Source organism: Marmota marmota, unplaced genomic scaffold, assembly GCF_001458135.2.
Source record: "Marmota marmota marmota unplaced genomic scaffold, marMar, whole genome shotgun sequence".
Taxonomy (NCBI): Eukaryota; Metazoa; Chordata; class Mammalia; order Rodentia; family Sciuridae; genus Marmota; species Marmota marmota.
In genome coordinates, this window is record NW_026000205.1 from 2,218,048 (window position 1) to 2,238,806 (window position 20,759).

The 20,759-nt window shown below is 52.7% G+C and overlaps 2 protein-coding genes across 3 annotated transcripts; one reads left to right on the top strand and one right to left on the bottom strand.

Annotated features, from left to right (window-relative positions):
* The first annotated feature begins 1,700 nt into the window (after nucleotides 1-1,700).
* Nucleotides 1,701-10,530, top strand: Kdelr1 (KDEL endoplasmic reticulum protein retention receptor 1). Its single transcript, XM_015496611.2, has 5 exons — nucleotides 1,701-2,004; nucleotides 2,677-2,777; nucleotides 2,995-3,153; nucleotides 6,667-6,919; nucleotides 7,854-10,530. Exons 1-5 carry the CDS (start codon nucleotides 1,914-1,916, stop codon nucleotides 7,886-7,888), a joined length of 639 nt encoding a protein of 212 aa, XP_015352097.1. The 5' UTR covers nucleotides 1,701-1,913; the 3' UTR covers nucleotides 7,889-10,530.
* Nucleotides 10,531-11,251: 721 nt separating this feature from the next.
* On the bottom strand, nucleotides 11,252-20,688 carry Syngr4 (synaptogyrin 4). 2 transcript variants are annotated; one of them, XM_015496612.2, is made up of 5 exons: nucleotides 20,438-20,688; nucleotides 19,171-19,370; nucleotides 13,118-13,355; nucleotides 11,865-12,004; nucleotides 11,252-11,539 (listed from the first exon to the last, which is right to left on the bottom strand). In XM_015496612.2, exons 2-5 carry the CDS (start codon nucleotides 19,261-19,263, stop codon nucleotides 11,309-11,311), a joined length of 702 nt encoding a protein of 233 aa, XP_015352098.1. In that variant the 5' UTR covers nucleotides 19,264-19,370; nucleotides 20,438-20,688; the 3' UTR covers nucleotides 11,252-11,308. The 2 variants fall into 2 exon arrangements, with proteins under 2 accessions (XP_015352098.1, XP_048646574.1); XM_048790617.1 differs by lacking the exons at nucleotides 19,171-19,370; nucleotides 20,438-20,688 and having other exon boundaries at nucleotides 13,118-13,776.
* Nucleotides 20,689-20,759: the final 71 nt, after the last annotated feature.

Sequence of the window (20,759 nt, forward strand, 5' to 3'; positions counted from 1 at the left end):
CGGCCGCGGCTTGGAGGAGCCGGGCGGGAGGGACTCGCACACTCGCTCTGTTCTCGCACACACACACTCACTTGGGATGCGATTAACATTCAGTCCCCGTCCGTCCCTGCCGGGAGACCCACAGCCCCCCCTCCTGGCCTCCCTGGGGACCCCTCCTCCTGCCAGGGTTGGGGGAGGGGGCCGCCCCCCACCTTGCTCCCAGCTTCTCCCTTTCTCCTGGGACAAGGCAGTGAGGGGCTGCAAATAAAAAGGGAGGAAAAAGGGGGAGGGTAGGCAAGGACTGTTATGGAGCCACGAGCTAGATTCCCAGGCCAGGGGTTGCTGACTCTCACTTTGAGGTGTGGGAAGCACGAGTCCTTTCTCTGACTTCAAAATCTACCATACTAAGAGCCATCATTTGGCTTCTATTGCTCCAGGAGGCCAGGCTTGTGAACTAGGTCTCCATGGTAGAGCCAGTTGTCCAAACCCCCAGGCCCTCCTTCCTCAGACCCAGGGGTCCAGGCCCCAGCCCCTCACCTCCATGACCCCCTTCCTTGGAACTTAGGGTCTCATCCCAACCATTTTATGGCTCAAGCATCTGAATCCCAGGAATCTGGAGCCACAATCCTTTTCTTCCTCTAACATTCAAACTCTAGTCCCCAAGTTTCTTCCTTTTCAGGAATGGGTACCTTCAGCCCTGCCCTCCCAGACCTTGGCAATGAAGGGAACAAGAGTCTCACTTAATGGGCTCCAGGGCAAAACTTACACTCGGACTAGCTCAGGAGTTCCTGAGCCAGGTTCCGGCTCTTGCTGCAGTTACCTCTACCTTCTCTCTCTCTTTCTTTCACTCTCCCTCTCTCGGCCTCCACTCTCAGGCCCAGGTGTCCTGCACCACACAACTTCCCAGAACAGTCTGGGCAGCTTTATAGAAACACCAGGAACACCCCAATTGGAAGGATAAGATGAGAATGTGGTCTTGTGGAACCTCGGGGACCAGGCTGTGGTCTGGACTGCTGTGTCTATGATGGAGCAGACACTGCTTTCCTTCTGGATATTGGAGATTGTGGTCCATCAGTAAAAAAGAAGTGATATGAAGGTATTTCCTCAGAGGCTTGAGCAGACTGCCTTCCCCAGGGTTATATCCATGGGTCTCAGGTTCCTGAGGGTGTTTCATCAAGGAGAGTGTCAAAATGCCTGAGCACTTAAAAGGTTTGACGGAGGGGCCCCAGATTCCTGGGTCCCAGTGGAGAAGGAACTCTGGACTCCTGGGTCTGAGGGAGGAGGGCTGGGGCCTGGACTCTTGGATTTAAGGAAGGAGGGCATGAGGAAGGAGAGGATGGGGGCGGGTCACCTTTTTTCTTTTGGGTGGATTGGAGAGGGCCCTTGAGAAGGTCAAAAACTACCGTCCAGCCTCTTGGTCTTGGTCAAGGATTTGTTGTTATTGTTTTGGGCCCTGGGTTTTTAAAGTTCAGAGGCCAGCCTCCGAATCCCTGTGAAGGGCAGAGGCTTGGCTGCTGTAGTCTGTCCTTTACCGTGGCACAGATGGCCTAGGGGATCAAGTGCGGGATTTGGGAGTGTCAGATCCGAGCGACCCTGCAAGTTCATAGGACACAGCCTTGGGCGCTTTTCGGCGCCGGCTCTGTAAGGCTGGAGGTGGGCGACAGGGGGAGCCCGAGAGACAGGAGCCCGCCCTCAGGGGCGGAGCTCCCACTCCGGACTCCTCCCCCTCCCTCCCTCCTCCCTTTTCCCCGCTCTAGCTCGGCCGCCAGCTCCGGCCTCGGCTCCCCCTCATAGAACCCCCTCCCCGGAGTGGAGCCCACCCGAGGGTCCCTCTCCCGCCCCTCTGCCCGCCGCCCGCCAGAACAGCAGCCCCGGGGGGCAGCCCCCACCAGCCTGCCTCCCTCCAGCTCAGCCCTGCCAGAGCCCCCCCAGCCATGAATCTCTTCCGATTCCTGGGAGACCTCTCCCACCTCCTAGCCATCATCTTGCTACTGCTTAAAATCTGGAAGTCCCGCTCGTGTGCCGGTGAGAGGCCCACCCGGGCAGAGGGGACAGACTGCGGGGGGCGTCCCAGGACAGGGGGAAGGCTTTGGGAGCACTAGGGGAACAAGTTCCAGCCCCCGCTGCTTGCTGGGGATCCCTCTTCATGTCCGGGGTCAGCAGGGGGTCAACTCCCTTCCCCAGACCGCGGGTGGAGGTGCATACATGTCAGTGAGGGTGTTTCCAGGCCTCCAGTTTAGCCTCCTACAGCCCCAATCTGGGCAGCTGTGGGGTTCCGGGCTGGGAACAGGGAACCGCGGAAGGCGGGGAGGTGGCTATGAGTTGGTGACGTGGACCGCGGTGGCCGGGAAGGGACCAGAGGGAGGTGACTGGTTCCGGGGGCTGAGGTCAGGCAGGGTCCTCCTTAGGCCCCACCTTCGGTCCAGATGGTGGGAGGACCCTGAGGGGGCCAGAAGTGGCAGTGAGGCCTAGACTGGGACTGAAGCCTCGGGCTAGAGTAGCTTTGGGACTGGCTGCCCCCTGGCTGTGGGCCGTGGGAAAGGGCCCTGCTGAAGCAAAGGAGGTTGGGGAGGCCTCCTGGGACTGCTGCAGTCCAGAGCGGTTTCCAGGCTCGTCCCAGGCACCCTGCTTTAGTTTACTGCTCATGCAACCCGCTTCAGCCTCCTTCTCCTCCTCCTCTCTCTGTCTGGACCACAGGGATTTCAGGGAAGAGCCAGGTCCTGTTTGCTGTGGTGTTCACTGCCCGCTACCTGGATCTCTTCACTAACTACATCTCACTTTACAACACGTGCATGAAGGTAAAGTCTCCACACGACCTCCCTGGGCCCCCTGAGGCAGGGGAGCCAGGCGAGGGTCCCAGGGAAGAGTGGGCGAGAGTGGGTGTGGGGCCTGAGGGTCTGGACTCTTGACGGGGCAGGGGCTGGGGACTTGAATTTCTGCCTCTGAGTAGGAAGGGGGCTGTGCTTCCATCCTGCTTTGTGAGTTGAGACACCCTGTCATCATGCCCCTCATCAGGTGGTCTACATAGCCTGCTCTTTCACCACGGTCTGGATGATTTACAGCAAGTTCAAAGCCACTTACGATGGGAACCACGATACGTTCCGGGTGGAGTTCCTTGTTGTCCCCACAGCCATCCTGGCATTCCTGGTCAACCACGACTTCACTCCTCTGGAGGTAGGCCCCTGGTGTCCTGCAATGGTCAGATGATTGTGGCCAAAGGACTGTTGATAGCAGGGAGTCTCCAATGCTTCCTTCCATGGGGGTTGATGAGACTTCCTTATTTTAGGACCTGCATGCTCCTCGCACAGGCTCTGGAATCTGAGAGTGTTAAGGGTAGCAGCAGCAGTCACTATGAACCAGACATTTTCTATGCAGTTCACAGATATGGACTCACTTTGCAACAATCCCATTTTGGAAGTAGGGAAACTGAAATCTAGGGAGTCTAAATGTCCAAGGTCACCAACCTAGATAGTACCCAACTGAATAGCTCAGGACTTGGGACCATGGGGCACGGATACTTGGACTTGTATCCTAGATCTGCTGTTTTCTACTAGCCTGAACCTGGGCCTGTGATTTGACCTCTCCATAACTTAGTTTCCCCATTTGTAAAGTTGAATCGGGTCACTGTGAGGATTTATTGAGATGTGACAACATTGCCTATGGTTAAATACATTGAGACCCTAGAACCAGTGTGCAGGAGAAGCTTGCCCCTTCCACTTAGCAGCAGTGGACTTTGGGCAAGTCACGCACACCTCTCTGTGCTTGTTTCCTCGTCTGTAAAATGGGGATAATCTGTTCCTACCTTATAGGTTCTTTCTTTTGTGTGTGTGTAGGGATGGAACCCAGTGTTCCAGGCATGCTAAGCATGTAGTCTGGCGTTGAGCTGCATGCAGCCCCAGCCCTCAAAGAGTTTAGTAAGGGTTGATGTTTGTAAGGCCCAGTGTCTGGTATGAGGCAGGAATGCCATGACAGCAAGTGTTCGGTGACTTAAGTGTTTTGTGCTGTGCCTGATACTTTTTCTTTGAAATGTTAACTGCTGTGATATTTATTCCATGGCATTTTGGTGGGGCCTGTACAAACTCCTGGGAGGGATTTTGGGAGGGCCCGTGCTAGGTCTGCCATTTCAGGCCTCCTGGAGCCTGGCGGGAGTTATAAATTTGGGGCAACCCTTCCTTCCCTACTCCTGCCCTGTAGGAAACTGGCCCTGGGTGGCTGGACGTGCTGATGTTTTCGACAGAAGGTGTAATTCAGGAGTTTTCAGGCAAGATGTCATTGTAAAATTTTAGCCACAGATTCAGAATAATAAAAGCACTGTGTAGGGTAGAGATAAATCTAACAGGGGCGACTATCCATTAGGTCTCCAGAAATGCTACAGGGGATCAGATCATGCCATGGTGGGAATCCTGGTCTTGATTTCAGATGCTGACTTTGCAAATATACTGTGGTCACCTTGCAGAGGGCACTTAGCCATACCCTTGACTAAATCATAGCCACCCTGCCAAGTAGAGGTTACTGGACCCATTTTGCAGATGGAGAGGCTGACAGGCTGCAGGAGACAAGGAGGCTTTCTCAAGGTGGGAGCCAGACCAGAACCCTAGCCTCTTGACTGTAGCCTTTGTGTTTCCCATGTTCACAAAGAAAGGTCACTTCTGCAAAGTTTCATCGCTCACTGTGCGCCTGGCCTGAGTGGGCTATTCTAGTCTTCATCCCATCTGATCTCTTGGTCATCCTGGGGAGATGTACTTATTCTGATTTCTCAGAGGACTAAGATGAGACTCAGAGGGAGAATTTGTAAGATTTGAACTCAGGTCTGCCTGTTTCCAAAGCCTGTGCTACTTGATGATGCTTTTAATCATAGAAAGAAGATACTCTTTAAAAATTCAGGTATCATGTTGGGATGGTGGGCATACCTGCAATCCTGTGCTTTAGGAGACTAAGGCAAGAAGATGGCAAGCTCAAGGCCAGAATCAGCAACTTAGCAAAACCCTGACTCAAGTGAAAAAATTAAAAGGGCTAGGGTATACCTCAGTGGTAGAGCACCCCTGGATTCAATCCCCAGTACCAGGGGGAAAATCAGATCTCATGAAATAGATAAATGCAGCAGAACTTCCGTCTCCTCCTATGCTGTGATTCTATTCCTCAAGGGTAGACCTATGAGTGAGAGTTGGGTGTACATCAATTTAATGGGTACATTTCTCAAGAACCTCAACCAAACCTGGTTGCTAAGAGCCTCTTTGAGGATTTTGGTTGGTTAAGGGAGCAGGCCCTGGAGTCCAGCTGCCTGGGTGGGAATCTGGTGTGACCTTGGACAAGTTACTTAGCCCTTGGGTCTGAGTTTGCTCGTTTATGTAACAGGGATGATAATGGACTTACCTCACAGGGTAAGACTGAAGCCTGAGGTGCATACCACAGTGCCTTGGATGCACCTAGGAGCACAGGTTGCTATGAATACGTCCTTGTGTTTTCCACTTCCTTCCCACAAACTAAAACAGCTGAGGAGGAGCCACACCTGCCACCTGGCTTTGTTCTCTGAGGGCAGGTTTCGAGTATCTTGCAGATCATGAATCACCCCAGGTGGGACTTTCAGAGAGCTGGGGACTGACAAGGGACTGGCAGATGTCTGTAGTCTCTTTCTCCTGTCTTGTGAAACCATTGCCCTGCTCATGAAGATGGTTTTCACTACTCTTAAATGGTGGCTTATGCCACATGCATGGGGGGTCCTTTTCAACTCACTCTCTTATTCATTCAGGAACTGTGCTAGGTGCTGGGCCCCAGGGTGAGCAAGATGCAGGACACCATGGAGTTCAGTTCTGGTGAGAGGGACAGGAAGAAGATAAGACAGTGATTTGACAGGTGTACACCCAATTCTCACCCATAGGGTTACCCTTGAGGAATAGAATCACAGTACAGGAGGAGACAGAAGTTCTATTGCCAGGGAAGAGGTAGGCACATGACCACTGGGAAGAGATTTCCCTGCTGGGGCAACAGCAAGTGCAAAAGCCCTGTGGCAGGAAGGAGCATGGTATGTTGGAGGACCAGAGAGGTGGCCCAGATGGCTGCGGCCCAGAGTGAAGTGGGAGTGGGAGAGGAGGTTGGATTGACAGGTGCTGAAGGCCAACGCACTAGGATTTAATTCTTGTTGTGATAGGAAGAAGCTACTGGAGGATTTTAAGCCAGGGTCAACATTGTCTAATAGAGGTCTCTAAAGATTGAATGATGATGCTCGGGGAGCAAAAAAGCAGCCCTGTTGTAGAGAGGTGGAAGCGGAGGCTTGTGAGTCTGGTGTCTTACCCAAGGTATTAGAAGGGAATCTCCAAGCCAAGTTTCCAACCCAGTCCACCTTTAGAGAGGCCAGTTGCAGAGAGCTCATGGGTACTGACCCCAGTTCAAGCCCCTGCTTCTGCTGCTTTCTAGCTACTAGCAAGTGTCCTAGCAACCTTCTCTGAGCCTCAGTTTCCACATCTGTAGATGGGTGGTTTGATAGTTATGATTCTGCCACGGGGCAGTGGTGAGGATTAAAGGAGCTGCATTGAAACAGGGCAGGATGGCATGGGGCATGTGCTAAGCACCAGGATGGAGTTCTCTGTGCCTGTGACTGCAGCGGATTCTCTGCCTCCTCCCCTGCCCCGCCCCCTCATCCCAGCCTCTCACCCCGGCCTCTGCTCTAACTCCCTGGCCTTTTGGCAGATCCTCTGGACCTTCTCCATCTACCTGGAGTCGGTGGCCATCTTGCCGCAACTGTTCATGGTGAGCAAGACTGGCGAGGCGGAGACCATCACGAGCCACTACCTGTTTGCCCTGGGCGTCTACCGCACCCTGTATCTCTTCAACTGGATCTGGCGCTACCACTTTGAGGGCTTCTTCGATCTCATCGCCATCGTGGCTGGCCTGGTCCAGACTGTCCTCTACTGCGATTTCTTCTACCTCTATATCACCAAAGGTAGCCAGGATGCAGGGCCGGCTGGAGGGGGCCTGCCTTGCCTTGTCCCCAACCCTCCCCATGGCCTGGCGTCCATCTGTTCAGCCCTGTATTGCTCAAGGGAGGGAGGGCTGCGTCTCCTGGCTTCTGGGGTCCCGCACCCTCTGTCCCCTAGGAATTCATGCCTCCAGCCCTTTTCTCCCCGAGGACCAAGGAGTTCCTGTCTTCAGACTATATTGATTGCTTCAAGTATAGCTTAGGCCAGGTGGGGACTTGGGCACAATGAGATCCATCCGTTCATCCATCCATCCATCCATCTGTCCAACAAATTCATCAAGCACTAGGCTCTGGGGATGTAGCAGGAGAAAAGGTGGTCAAGGCCCTTCCCTCCCCTTATATTCTCCTGGGGAGACAGTGAGTGAATAAAGAAAGAGAATTACCAATGTTGAGAAAAGCTATGGAAAAAAGGAACCAGGATGCTCATGGAGAACTGCGAAGGGTGGGGGCTACCCGACGTGGGCAGGTCGGTCTCTTGGAGGAGGTGGTGTTTAAGCAGAGACCTCGAATCCCAGGAGTTAGTATGTGAAGGAAAGAGAGGTGATGAGCAGAGGCTTGGAGACAGTGCCCAGCCCCCAGGAGTAAGTCTTGAGGGTGGGAGGGGGAGGTTTCACCTGACCAGCCCTGCCAGAGAGGGAGAAAGAGAAACAGCCAGCACTGGAAGAAATGGGGCCTCCTCTTGGCCTCCATTGCTCAGTCCCTGGGATGAGAACAAGGTTCCCGACCTCACCCCTCTGTGGTCTCTGCCAGTCCCCTCAGTTCATGATCCTCAGTCCTGGGAGCTGTCCCTCCCTGCATGTCTGCCCAGCCCAATGCACAAGCCCCTGCTCTGGGGGCAGGACATGGTCCCCTTTCTGCAGGGCCTCTAGGCTAACCACCACCCCATCTCTCTCCACAGTCCTAAAGGGGAAGAAGCTAAGCTTGCCGGCATAGCCCTGGTCCTCACCAGCCCTCTCCTCGGCAGTGTCGGGAGGCAGAGGAAGGTGACAGAAGATGAGCCTTCCCGTCCAGGGGTGACTTTTTAAAGAATCCATCTCTTCCTGCTCCCCATAACCACTCCTACCGGGCTGGGGTGGGGGGCAATGGAGGACCCAAGTCTTGGGGAGCTCAGGACCTGGGCTGTTTGTAGTTTTTTGCCTTTTAGAGAAGAAAAAAAAAAAAAAATCTTTCCACTATTTAGTTTTTGATTCTGATGACTTCTTTGTCTTCTACTCTCTGGCCCCAATTTTTATAAACTGTTTTCGAGTGTACTATGGGCCAAGGCCGGGCCAGGGGTCTCTTCCCGTCCTCGAGCCCCTCAGGCCTTTCCAGGTTCTGCCCACAGCCCCACTGGTTGCCAAACACTAAACTGCCCACTGCCTGCCCCACTTCTCACCGTGGCCAGGACCGCAGCGCCTCCACCCAAGTTCCTGGGTTGGGGATAGGGAAGAAGGGGGGCCCAGGAAGGTTTCCCCTGATTTTTCATAATAACGCCCCCCCAGAATTTGAGTTTTTGTTTTTTTCCTGTTTTTTCACAAATGAGGGGGGGCTCTGGGTTCAGGCATGGGAAGGGGCTGGCATAAGGGTTGCCACAGCTCTGATGCCATGTTTTTTGTACAGAATTTGATGGTTAATTCTTTGTTCTCTTGAAATAAACAGAGGAAAATGATACCTCTTTTGCTACTCCTTGCCCTCTCTCTGGCATATGTGGGGTCCTACCCCAACCCCTCTCTGCTTCTGCTTTTTCCTTATGGACTGTCCCTGGTGACCAGAGGCCTGGGAGGAGCAGGAAGATGAGAAATGGGGTTTTCCAAGACTCAGCTGCACCCTGATTCTTACGGCTCTGCTGGGGAAGAGGTTTTGGAGAAAATCTTGAAGATTGTAAGAATCTTGTCGTAGAAACTGCCTGATGGCCCTCCAGACCCTCAGGGATGCGGAGGACTCTCCAGAACATGTATGTCAGAGGCCACAAGTGGGTAGCCCCTGGCCCGCCTTGAATGGCACTGTGATGCATTTTGTTGAGCCACATGGTGTTTTTTTTTTTTTTGAAAAAGAAAGGAAGGAAAAAAGAATGGGTCACCAGCCTTTCAAAACCAGATTTTCACTTTGAAGTCTGGATTTCTGGCTTCTCTTAAAAAGAGAGCTGTCAGCCTGATGGTGCTGGGCCTGCACTTCTGGACTGTAGCAGATGGCAGGCACTGAATGGAGGGGATGTGAGCATTTCACCACAGTCCCCAGGACTTGGCTGTGGAGCTGCTGTAGTTCATTATTGGACTGACACCATGTGTCTTGTTTGTTTTGTTTTGATTTGTTTGTGTAGCGTTAAAAGGCAAATGAAATATTTTCTAGGTCTCTCTCTGGATTGGCTTCACACCTGGCCTGTTTCTTGCCCTTAGGTAACCTGTCTGGCTCTTGTAAACATTTAGATTTGACCCTCGTTTTAGTCAGACTTCTGTATGAGAACTTCCTAACTCTGCTCAGCTGCCTCCAGATCTTCTTTCTGCAGGATAACCATGGAAGCTTCAGGAGGCAGGGAGCTGGCATTTCCTGAGTCCTTAATAGGTACCAGGCCCTGTGCATCACCGGGATAAGCTCATTTGACCCTTATCCTCCCTAAAGAGGGGGCTCTTTATAGATGAAGAAACTGGCTTGGTGGGGTAAGGGCAAAGATGGAGTTTGCATATGCAGTTCCTGACACCAGAGCCTTTGTGTTTAACTGCTTCTGTGTGTTTTTAGCACCCCCACCCCCCGGCCTGTGCCCTTTTAAGCCAAGGGACCTCTGTTTAGAAGCCTGGTATTGGAAACACAGGAGCAGGGCCGCCTGAGTGAACTGTGGGGTAAGGGCGGTATCCCTGCCTGTTCAGCCCTAGGCACCTCTTTGAACCCAGTCTGAAAACTGCCTGTCTAATCAGATCCAATTCTTTAGTTGTAAGCCAATATAACCCAGCCCAGAGAAGTTAAGTGACACACCTGAGACCATCCAGCTGGTGACAGAATGAGGAGCAAAGGCTCAGAACCCTCCCATTTCCCAGGTCAGAGTACTTCCTGTCCCACTGCACTGTGGCCATTTTCTGTAGATGCCCATGGGGACCGTGTTGTATTTATTTCTGTACCTCCAGAACCAAGTACAGGGCCTGGTACACATGAAGCCTCAAAAAAGAGACAAATTGAACCCAAACTTGACTCCCCACAACCCACATCCCTTTGTCCAGTTTGGAAACAAATGTTCTGCAGCTGCAGTGGCCCCCTGTGTAGGTGTGTTTTGTTTGGCCTGCACACAGTGATCACTTTTTTTTTTGTATCTGTTGCCCCTAATTTCACACTAAAACACACACACAAATGGATGTCCAGTTGTTCTTGAAAAAACAGGTTCTAGAGCCGCACTGTCCAATATGGTAGCCATCAGTTACACATGACCATTGAGCACTTGAAATGTGGCAAATCCAAAATGAGGTGAGATGTTAATGTAAGATACATGTGGATTTCAAAACTCAGTATAAAAAAATGTAAAATACCTCACTGACAATTTTTATATTGATTACATGTTGAAATGATATTTTGGACATATTGGGTTGAATAAAATATATTAAAATGAACTTCACTGTTTTGCTTTGTTAATGTGGTGGGCTACTAGCCAATTTCAATTGGACAGCGCTGCTCTAGTATCTCCAGGCCGCGTGGCTGAATGGTGGGTGGAGGCCCCCCCCCCTCCTTGCTACTGTGTCGACAGGTGCTTCTCCCTTTGGGGTTACCTGCTGGACCCCAGAGGCAGGAGCATTTGTGGCCTGTGCACAAGTGCCCTATTATCCCTGGGGTTCCACTAGAGCAGAAATCCCTCCCTTCCAAAGATGGACTTTGGAATATTTGAAGACAAGAATCTCCCCTGAACCTCATTCATGGACCAGTGCCTCCTCAGACAGCATGGTTTTGTGTTGGGTCCCTTGTCACTGTAAGTAGTGGAAGGCAATGGGCTTTGACATCAGCACTGGATGGGTCTCGTCGTTGCCCTGATTCTTGGTGCTCTCTCCACGGGTGGAAACAGTTTCTCTGAACTTGAGCTTCCTCACCTGTATTATGGGACAGCTTGTGCTTCCCTCCATGGCAGTGTGGGAGGGGCTTGAGGAGCAGATGATGGGACAGGACTTGGTACTTAATAGGCATGGAAATAGCTTCCTGCCCGCTGCCAGGAAGAGGGTACCTGGAGGTGCTACAGTAATGTGACCTACTGCAGAGACCTCTGTGACCCAGTGGGATTTCTCCCCCTCACCCCCAGCCACTCATGGGATAAGCAGAACAGACATGAGAAGGACAGGGCTGTTTTCAGAAACCCTTCTGGAGGGAGGAGTATCTCTTTACTGATGTGGATAAGAATGTTTAGTTGTCAGGCATCATAGCAAGGCGAGGGGCCTTTGGAGTGGTCAGATAGGGGGACAGGGCAGAGCTGGAGTAACTCAGGCTGTTTGGGCCGGTGGGCATATTGACAGGGCTGGCGGCAGAGGGTGGGGAGAGGGTGGTCAGCACCACGCCACCCTCATCCAGGGAGCGCTTGTAGGGGACTGGAACATCATTTCGGAGGTCCTGGATCGCCAGACAAGCCTGGAATATCTGTGGGCAGAAAAGCGTGGCTGAAGGCTGGCTTGGGATGGGCAGGGGAGGAGAGGGCAGGCTAGGGACTAGCCTGGGAGGGAGGGGCAGGGACCAGTTGTGCCAACTGCTCACTGCCCATGGACACCCAGCCAAGGCACCACTCCTGACGTTGGGCTCTGGCTGCTCAGAGGAAGGTGAGCCTGGAAGAAGTCAACAGAGGCCCGGGGAGAGCCCCCAACCCCTGACCACCAGGGGAGCAACACAGAGCCGGAATGTTCTATCCCTCCCACCCCATTCTGCAGAGGGTCCCGGGGGTGTGGTGAGGGCTGGGGCTCGACCTCACCCAGACAGGGATGGAGAAGAAAGAGAAAGCGATGGCCGCCTTGGCGCTGCTGCTCCCCAGGAGGAACTCTTTGGGCTGTGAATGCTGCCACTGGTTGGCCAGGAAGCAGAACCCCACGAACCAGATGCCTGCCCAGAGGACTGTGGTGTGGGGAGAGAATAGGGACCGGGGATGTGCAAAGATGGGGTTAGGGGTCTTGCATGACTTCCCACTTGTTGTACCCAATCCCTCCGAGCCCTCCTAAGAGTAAGCTGCTGCAAAAGGCTTTGCTGTCCAAAATGGCCAACACAGGAGCCACAGGCCTCGTGGGTCTGCTTCCACTTCAATTCATTCAAGTAGATCTGAAAAGAATTCAGTTCCTCTGTTGCCCTGGCCACATTTCAAATGCTCAGTGACCAAGAGTAGTCAGCGGCTCCTACGCAGGACAGCACAGGTACAGAACCTTCCCCTCTCGCGGGAAGCTCTCAGCAGATTCATTGACTTGTGAGGACTCCCTGAACCCTGCAGGGAGGAGGAGTGGGGAGAAGAGATCCGACAGAGGAGGTGGCCAGGGTGTAAGTTTAAGGAATGTGCATTTATTTAGTGCTTACTGTGTGCCAGGCTCTATGGAGAGTATTTGGCAGTGGTGAGGAGTGTCTGACTGCCACTCACTCTGCAGCAGCGGCCCATTAAAGAGCCTCCTCAAGCCTCAGTTTCCTTCTCTGTAAAACAGGAAAATGAGCAGGACTCACCTCCTAGGGTGGTTCTGAGGACTTTAAAGGACAGGATTTGTGTGCCTGCCTGGGGAAGCACTCTGTGAATGTGTGTGGTACTATAGGCCCCGCTTATTTCATCCTCAGAAACCCCTGCAAGGTGGGGTCTTGGTCCCAGCTTTTACTGATGGTAAAAGAAGGGAAGAGACATGAGCCTGCAGAGCCAGGAGGTGCTGGGGTCCATCTGGCTCCAAGCTCCAAACTCCACTTCCAGCCACGGAGTGGCTTTTCAAGAAAGGAGATGAATGGGGAGGTGGGGGGAAGCTGGGCAGAAGGGGTGAGCCTGGGGGCAGGCCATGTGCTGGCTCTTGAGGATGCTTATTTGTCCCCGAGGAGGAAACAGCAAGCGCCAACTAGCAGCAAGAAACGTGAGGCCATGTGTCGTCAGATCCACAGGATGAGAGGACTGTCAGGTATGGGGCCAGCTGGGTGGCTAAGGGCTGTGCCCCATGGGCCATTGCAGGAGTGGGTGGCTCTGGGCGGGAGGTCCCGGGGGCTCACCATCCAGGATGAAGTCCAGGAGCTGGAAGGCCGTCCTGAATCGGGTGCTGGCGATGCGGCTCTCCTGGGCATCCAGGGCCAGGAAGGTCAGGCAGCTGAGGAAGGCCGTGAAGCCGGCGCCCACAGCGAAGCTGCAGGCCACACTGTTGCTATTGAGGACACAGTGGAGCTGGGGAGACTCTGTCTTGTTCTGGTAGCCATTGGTCAGTAAGGAGGAGAAGATGATGAGGGAGAAGATCTGTGGACCCCCAAGGACCAGGGTGAAGCTCAGCAACTCCCCTGAGCTGTTCTTGCTCCCTGGCTGGGACAGTCCTGCTGCACGTTGGGTCACTCTTGCCCTCTCCCTCCCTGTCACACCCTCAGAGCTCTCAACCTCTGCCCTTCCTCCCCTCTTCTCCGTCCCTTTCCTCCTCCATTGCCCCCCTGCCTCTAGACTTGTCTCCTCGGACCATCCCCCACAAACTCTTAGGGGTCCTTTCACATCATGTCCCTCTCTGCTCACAGTCTCCCCCATGGTCCCCAGGCCCCCAGGAGTGAGTCCTGGCCCCTCAGTTTGGTCTTTGGGGCCTTGTGTGGTCTCCACCCTCCTCCCTTTCCTCATTCCCTCTTTCCCTACTCAGCCCTGCCTTTTGCCACCAAACCCAAGTCCCCTGCTCTTAGCACAGTGGAGCTGATGGAGGTGTGTGTTCTCCGCCTTCAGCTCTTCCCTCTACTTGTAACTTCTCTCTCTCCCTACTTCCCTATCAATTCCCATTTCCCCCCTCTTTTGTGTGGAATTGGGGGATCAAATGCAGGGCCTTGCACATGCTGGCACGTGACCCACCACTCCCAGTTCCCTATTCAACTCTTAAAAATAAATTTGTAAAATATTCCAAGTATACAGAAAAGTATGGAGAGAAATATAACAGATACCCAGTACTGACTACCCAGAACTAGCAAATATTAAATTATGCTTTTTTGATTTGGTTTCAGAAGTTTTTTAAAAAACAAAATACAAAGCTGTGCACGGTGGTGCTCGCCTATAAATCCCAGCAACTTTTGAGGCCAAGGCAGGAGGATCACAAGTTTGAGGCCAGCCTGAGAAATATTTAAAAAGGGTGAGGGATGTAGCTCAGTGCTTAAGTGCCCCTGACTTCAATCCCCAGTAACCAAACCCCCAAACCAACAAAATCCCACAAATACAATATTCCTGTCCCCTTGGGTATACATGGAGCATATAGTTCATGTCTGTGACCGTCTTCTGTAACGTTCATTTGTTATTCTACAAATATTCTTGCAACCACCCTATGACAGGGCACTATTAATGGTCCTGTTCTTCAGATAATGACACTGAGACAAAGAGGATGAGGAATTGGCTGAACTTGGTGACACTGGTAAGCAGCAGAGCCTGGAGTTGAACCCTCGGAGTCTGGCTCCTCAGTCTGCTCTTAACCCCTCACTACACTAGTTCACGCTGGACCAAATGCCTTGAGGCATAATGAGTGAAAAGTTGAAGCCCCGCTCCTCTGTCTCAGATGACCACAGGGCCACGTGGCAAGGCCTATGCCAGACACAGAAGGAGCAGGTGTGTACCTGGAGTAGAGGGTGGAGCTCGTTGGAGGATGACTTTTGCTTTGGATGATGTTTTTATAAGGAGTGTTAAAGGCTGAGGAATGGGAACATAGTTTGGAGGGTAACAGGGATCCCTAGGGTGCTGCAGGATCAGCTCTGGGTGTACAAAGAGCTCTTCTATCTGAGTGGAGAAGGCTGGAGGGCCTGCGTGCCAAGGTCAGGAGGAGCGCCAAGGTCAGGGAAGAGAGTCAAGGTCTGAGTGGGATCCTGGGCCTGCACTTAGGAGATCATGAGTTGACATCTGAACTGGACCTGAAAGGGGAGTATTTTTCCAGGCAGAGAAGAGAATGGCATTTTTTCCCTTTTTCTTTCTTTTCTTTGTGGGGCTGGGGTTCAAACCCAGGCCCTCTCATATACTCAGAAAGCACTCTACCCCTGGGCTATATCCCCAGCTTGGAGGAAGGCACTCTGGGAAGGGTTAGTAGCAGGGAAAAAAGTCAGATGCAGGGGTTCTAAAGGGACAAAAGAGAAACCTCATTTGAGGGATCTGGTGTGAGATGAGGCTGAAAATGTGGGCAGGAGCTAGACTCTCAGAGATCTTGAACACCAGGCCTAGAGTAGAGGGTGGAGCTGGTTGGAGGATGATGTTTGCTTTGGGGTGATGTTTTTATGAGGAGGAGGGGAGCCATGGAAAGTTAAATTTCTTATTTGAACTTAATTTTATGTATGGAAGGGTTCTGAGCAGAGGAGGGCCAGGGTCAGACCTGAGGGTTAGAGAAATCCTCTGGGGTCACATGGCTGATGGACTGGAGGAGGAAAAAACAAGATGCCCACAGACCTAAGAGCAGGTTGGTGGCGGGGACCAGGTCAGAAACACTGAGTTGGGAGCCCTGGGGAATCCAGGAATATTTAGGACGCAAAATTGGACCTGGTGATTGATTGGATATGGCAGTGTTGGCTAATGGAGTTGGTGGGGGGTGGGTAGGCTGAGGGAAAGGGCATGTTGAAAATGACCCCTTCATTAGAATTTTTTAATTTTTTGGTACCTGGGATTGAACCCAGGGGCCCTTTACCACTGAGCCACATCCCCAGCCCTATTTTTAATATTTTATTTGAAGTCAGGGCTGCACTAAGTTGCTTAGGGCCTTGCTAAATTGCTAAGGCTGGCCTTGAACTTATGATCCTCTTGCCTCACCTCCAGAGCGGCTGGGATTACAGGCATGCACCACTGCAAATGGCCCTTCATTAGAATTTGAAGTCCTGCAGGACAAGCCCCATGGTGGACCCTTCTAGGCCCAGCACCCAGTACCAGACTGGACTTCTGCAAATGTGTAAAGAGGGAGTGGCTTTGGCTCCTTCCAGCTCTTGCTTGTCCTTAGGAGCAAGGTGGAGGAGGCAAAGGACGGATCCCTAAGCTCCTCAGCATTCGTCCTGCCCATCCTCCTTTCTCTGTCCTTTGTCTTAACAGCTTTACAACCATGACAACGACAATGACTGTCGACAAGGAGTCTCTCTTTTTGCCAAGCACTGTGCCTTCATGGCATTGTCTCGTTTGACCCACAGCTACCCTTACAGGGAGGCTGCAGGATGAGCCCCAGCTGACTGGTCCCAGGCAGAGCCAGGTCTGGGATGGGAAAGCGCATCAATCATTTTTGAGCCCATATCCATTTTAGCTGCACCACCTCCCAGAACCTAGCACCAGCCCACGCGGGAGGTGTTATTAATTCATTTCTGTTTCACAGGTGATAAATCGAAGCCATTACAGTGGAGTGGAAAGAACCAGACGCGTCCTACTCGGCCAGCTATGTGGCCTTGGGCACAGCACTGAGCTCTTGGAGCCTCAGTTTCCCAGTCTGTCACTATGCTCTGAAGAGGGGAAATGCAGGGGTGGGCGCTCAGCCCTAGAGGTGCTCAGGAAAATGGTGGTTCTCAGGATTCAACCAAAGCGGGAATCCTCTATTCAAGTTCAGGTGACGTGGGGTGGGATTGGAATCCAGCTCTCTTGAGGGTTATTGAGGCCTCTGGGTTATTTGCCCACCAGTCCCAGAAGATCTTGGCTATGTTAGAGCCCAGGGCACTGGAGACTCTGGGAGGGGGCTCAGCTGGGTCAAGAGACCCTAGTCAACTGGAGCCTGAGTCCAACCTCCTTCCACACCCTTGCTGGCCTATCCCCAGGGAGGGAGCAAAGATTCATCAGTTAAGGCACCAGCTGGCAGGCGGCGGTGAGAAGGACAAGAGCACCAGCTGCCCAGAGGCTCCCTACTGAGAAGCCAGGCCAGGGGGGAAGGCGGAGAGGGCGGGCAGGAGGGAGGATGGAAGCAGCGGGCAAAGTCCGTGACCAGAACGTCTGGCACAGCCAGCAGCCCTTCCCCCGCTGCCCGCACCCCTCCACACCAGCTGGGCCTCCTCCCTTGCTGCGCCCTTCCTCCCCAGGCTTTGGAAACAGGCGGGTAAATCCCACTTTGACTTGCCCACCAGCTGGGTGCTGTCCTTGGGCAAGTCACTCAACCTCTGGGAGCCTCAGTTTCCCCTTGGGTTAGACAGGGCAGAAACGTCCATCATACGGCTATGGTGAGGAGGACAGGAGCCTCCACCAGCAGGGACGTGGCACATTCACATTCACAATTCTCCTCTTTCCCTGGGGAAAAGGACAATGTGGCACAAATCCCTATCACCCTGGGCGCTGAAACCCATCTCTCCTCCCTCACAAGTCATGATTTGTTCCACTAATAATCGCTATTTAAGGAAAGCCTACCACTTGCCAGGCCCGTGCTCATCACCGTATAGGCATTAACTTGTCTCATTTCCACAACAGACCTTCCTCTGAGCAGGGTAGGGGACACTGTCTTTACAGATGAAGGGAGAGAGGTTCAGAGGAGTCAAGTAACTTGCTTCAGGTCACACAGACATATGGTGACCACATAAGCTATGGAACAAAATGGCACTTCTGGGAATGAAGAGTAGTACTACTAATAGTTATGCCAGGACCAGCTGAGCAACCTGGGGAGTATACCCCTCTAACAGATGGCACATGGCTAGACTAGAATTCATTCAGGCCTGTGTGGTCCCTTTGTTCCAGAAGGGGCAGGGAGATAGAAATCTGGCAGGAAACCCTAAGTTCTGACATAAGGCACCCCACCTACTCCTCAGACTTGCATGAGATTTATCATCTCCCTGGGCTGTGTCCGGCTGTGTCAAGAGTGAGCAGTAAAGGCCGCACAGTTAAAGCCAATGAGAAGTGACTGGTTCAAGGTCACACAGCAGAGTCTGAGCTGAATGATGTTTTTTGTTTTTGTTTTTTTTCAGTACTGAGAATTGTACAGGGCCACTGTACCACTGACCTCTATTCCCAGCCCTGTTTATTTTTTGAGATAGGATTTCAAAGTTGTTATCTTGAATTTGTGATCCTCCTGCCTCAGCCTCTCCAGTAGCCAGTATTACAGGTGATTCACCAAATGAGGATTTGACTCCAGTGTACAGATTCTATGGGGATGTAGTGATGACTAAAAGATGTATATAGCTGGGCTTGGTGGTGCAGCCTATAATCCCAGCCACTCAGGAGGCTGAGGCAGAAGGACTACAAGTTTTAGACAAGCCTTAGCAAATTAGGCCCTAAGCAACTGAGCAAAACCCTGTCTCAAAATAAAAATAAAAAGGGCTAAGGGTATGGTGCAGTGGTTAAGCACCCCTGGGTTCAATCCAACCCCCAGTACCTTCCCCCTACAAGATGCATATAAGCCTCAGCACAGTGCTTGACACACAAATGGCCACTGGACAGCTGGTATCTTAGGTCTGTCTTACATATTCTCTTCCCACCACCCCAACCTAAGAGAAGGAATATAAACTGGGTCTAGTATCTTACAGACCCAAGTTTGAACCCTGGCACTGTTTCTTATTATGTGACCTTAGTCAATGCTGTCCAATAGAACTTTCTGGCATCACAAAAATGTTCCAATTTAAGAACCACAGGTGGCTGCTGAATACCTGAAATGTGGTGTTGGTGACTGAGAAATAGCCTATGCTATTTAAAATTGAAATAGCTATCTGTGCCTTATTGCTACCCCATTGGACAGCAGTCTTCAAGATAGGAAATTAGTTCACTTTGTTGATTCTTAGTTTTCCTAGCTCAAAATGGGGCTTTCAGCACCTCCTTTGAAGGTTTTTTTTTTTCTTGCAAAGAGTCAATAAGGGGTCTGGAGTTATGGCTCAGCAGTAGAGCGCCCGCCCAGCACTTGCAGGGCACTGGGTTCGATCCTTAGCACCACATAAAAATAAAGGTGTTGTGACCAATTACAACTAAAACAAAATATTTTAAAAAAGAGACAATCAGTGCTAGGAATAGCTGAGTGCTCAAAGGTGGCTTCAGTTATTAGCTCCCTTTTGCTCCATTTCCTCATCTGACCCTTCTTGCCCCCTCCCTCTGATCCTAGGACTGAAAGTTGACCATTCCCATCTTGTGGGCCACAATCCCACATCCTACAGGTGGGCCATAGGGGCCTCACCCCTTCTAAGATCCGTGCAATGCTCTTTGGCTTCCTCAGAAAATGCACAGCCTCACTGTCAGCCAGGTCCTGCAGGCTTTCTGGGAGGTGCATAGTGGCTGTTCTCCTTCTGAGGTCCCTGGAGGTGGGGGGAGAGGTTCTGGGCACTGCCTGCTGGGTGCTGCCACCTGACTGCTCCAAGCTCACGCTGAGGCTTGCTGCTGCAAGACAACACAGACATGGAACGTCAGAGTCAGGACATAGGGTTCCAGGAGTGGGGTTGTGTGAAATGCAGGCCTACCAGAGCTCTTGGGAGTTGGAGTCTGGGTGAAGGGGCTCCTGGGGGATGAAAAGTTGTTAAGGGTCCTCCGAATTGGGGTACAGGATAATGGGGCTACTGAGGTTTCCAGAGGTTGGGGATGGGGTGAGGGGGCTTCTGGGAGTCCTGGGAATGGGGCATGTGGAGTAAAAAACCTGCTTCAGGGTCCCAGGAGTTCTGGATAAGGGGTGAGGAATTGGATGGCAGGTGAAGGGTTGGTTTCAGGCCCCAGGAGTTGGAAATGCAGGAGAGAGGACTTCAGGTGCCCCCAAGAGTCAGGTATGGGATGAGGGGGATGTGGGGTGACAGGGCTGCTGGGAGTCCTAGGAGTGGGGGGCATAGGGAAACCCAGGAACTGGGGACAGGGATATTTTTGGAGGTCAGCATGTGGGTGAGGGGACTGTGGGCCAGGGGTTCCAGAGTGGGATGGCAGGGTGAGGAGCCCCAGGCCAAGGAGCTGGGGCCTGGAGAGGGCTGGGGCATGTGGGGGCCATGTCCTTGACAGGAGCTTGAGGGCCCAGCTTAAAGGTGACCTTCTCTGAGAGGACGCAGGTGGGCATTTCTGGAAAGTATGGGCTCTATGGGGTGGTAGGGAGGACCTCTGGGATGTCTGAAGCCCAGGAATCCCTTTCAGGCTGGGGCGACAAACCCATAATGGAGGACGCAGGCCTTCAGGGTATATTTTAGGCTGTCCTTGTGATTTGGGGTTATTTCCTCTTAGAACTAGGCGACAGCGTCATCGTCTTCGTAAATGTGCATTTCCTCAAGTTGGGGTCCTGCCCTCGATGTGTGGAGCTCAGCTCGGAATGGAGCGGTCCCGTTGGATGAGGCCACACACCCGGGGCTAGGCCACCTTCGTAGAATTAGGGTCCTCCCTTTAAAGACATGGGATGGGACTGCTGGGGCTGGCGGGGGGTAACGCTGCTTGACAAAGGGTCACCCCTGCTCTGGAGGACCGAAATACGTCACCTGGAGTCCGGCTCTTCCTTCTGCCCGCCCTCCCCTCCGGGTCCCAGGCGCCACCTCAGCCTTCTTTTGGTTCCTCTTTTTCCCGCCTTTTTGCTCCTCCACAGCTGATTGGCTGTACCCAAGTCCCGCCCTCTTCCATTTCCGCCAACTCTGGAGCTAGCTTGCGCAAGGGCGTGGCCTCAGCGGACGTTGGTCAGCTCGCCGTTGGCTGGCTGCGCGCGGGAGCCCTGCCCCGGGACTCTCGCGCCCACCCCGCCCCTTCCCTTTGAAGCCGGACGACAAGGAGACACTTCTGTGGCGCATGCGCGTCACACAAACGAAC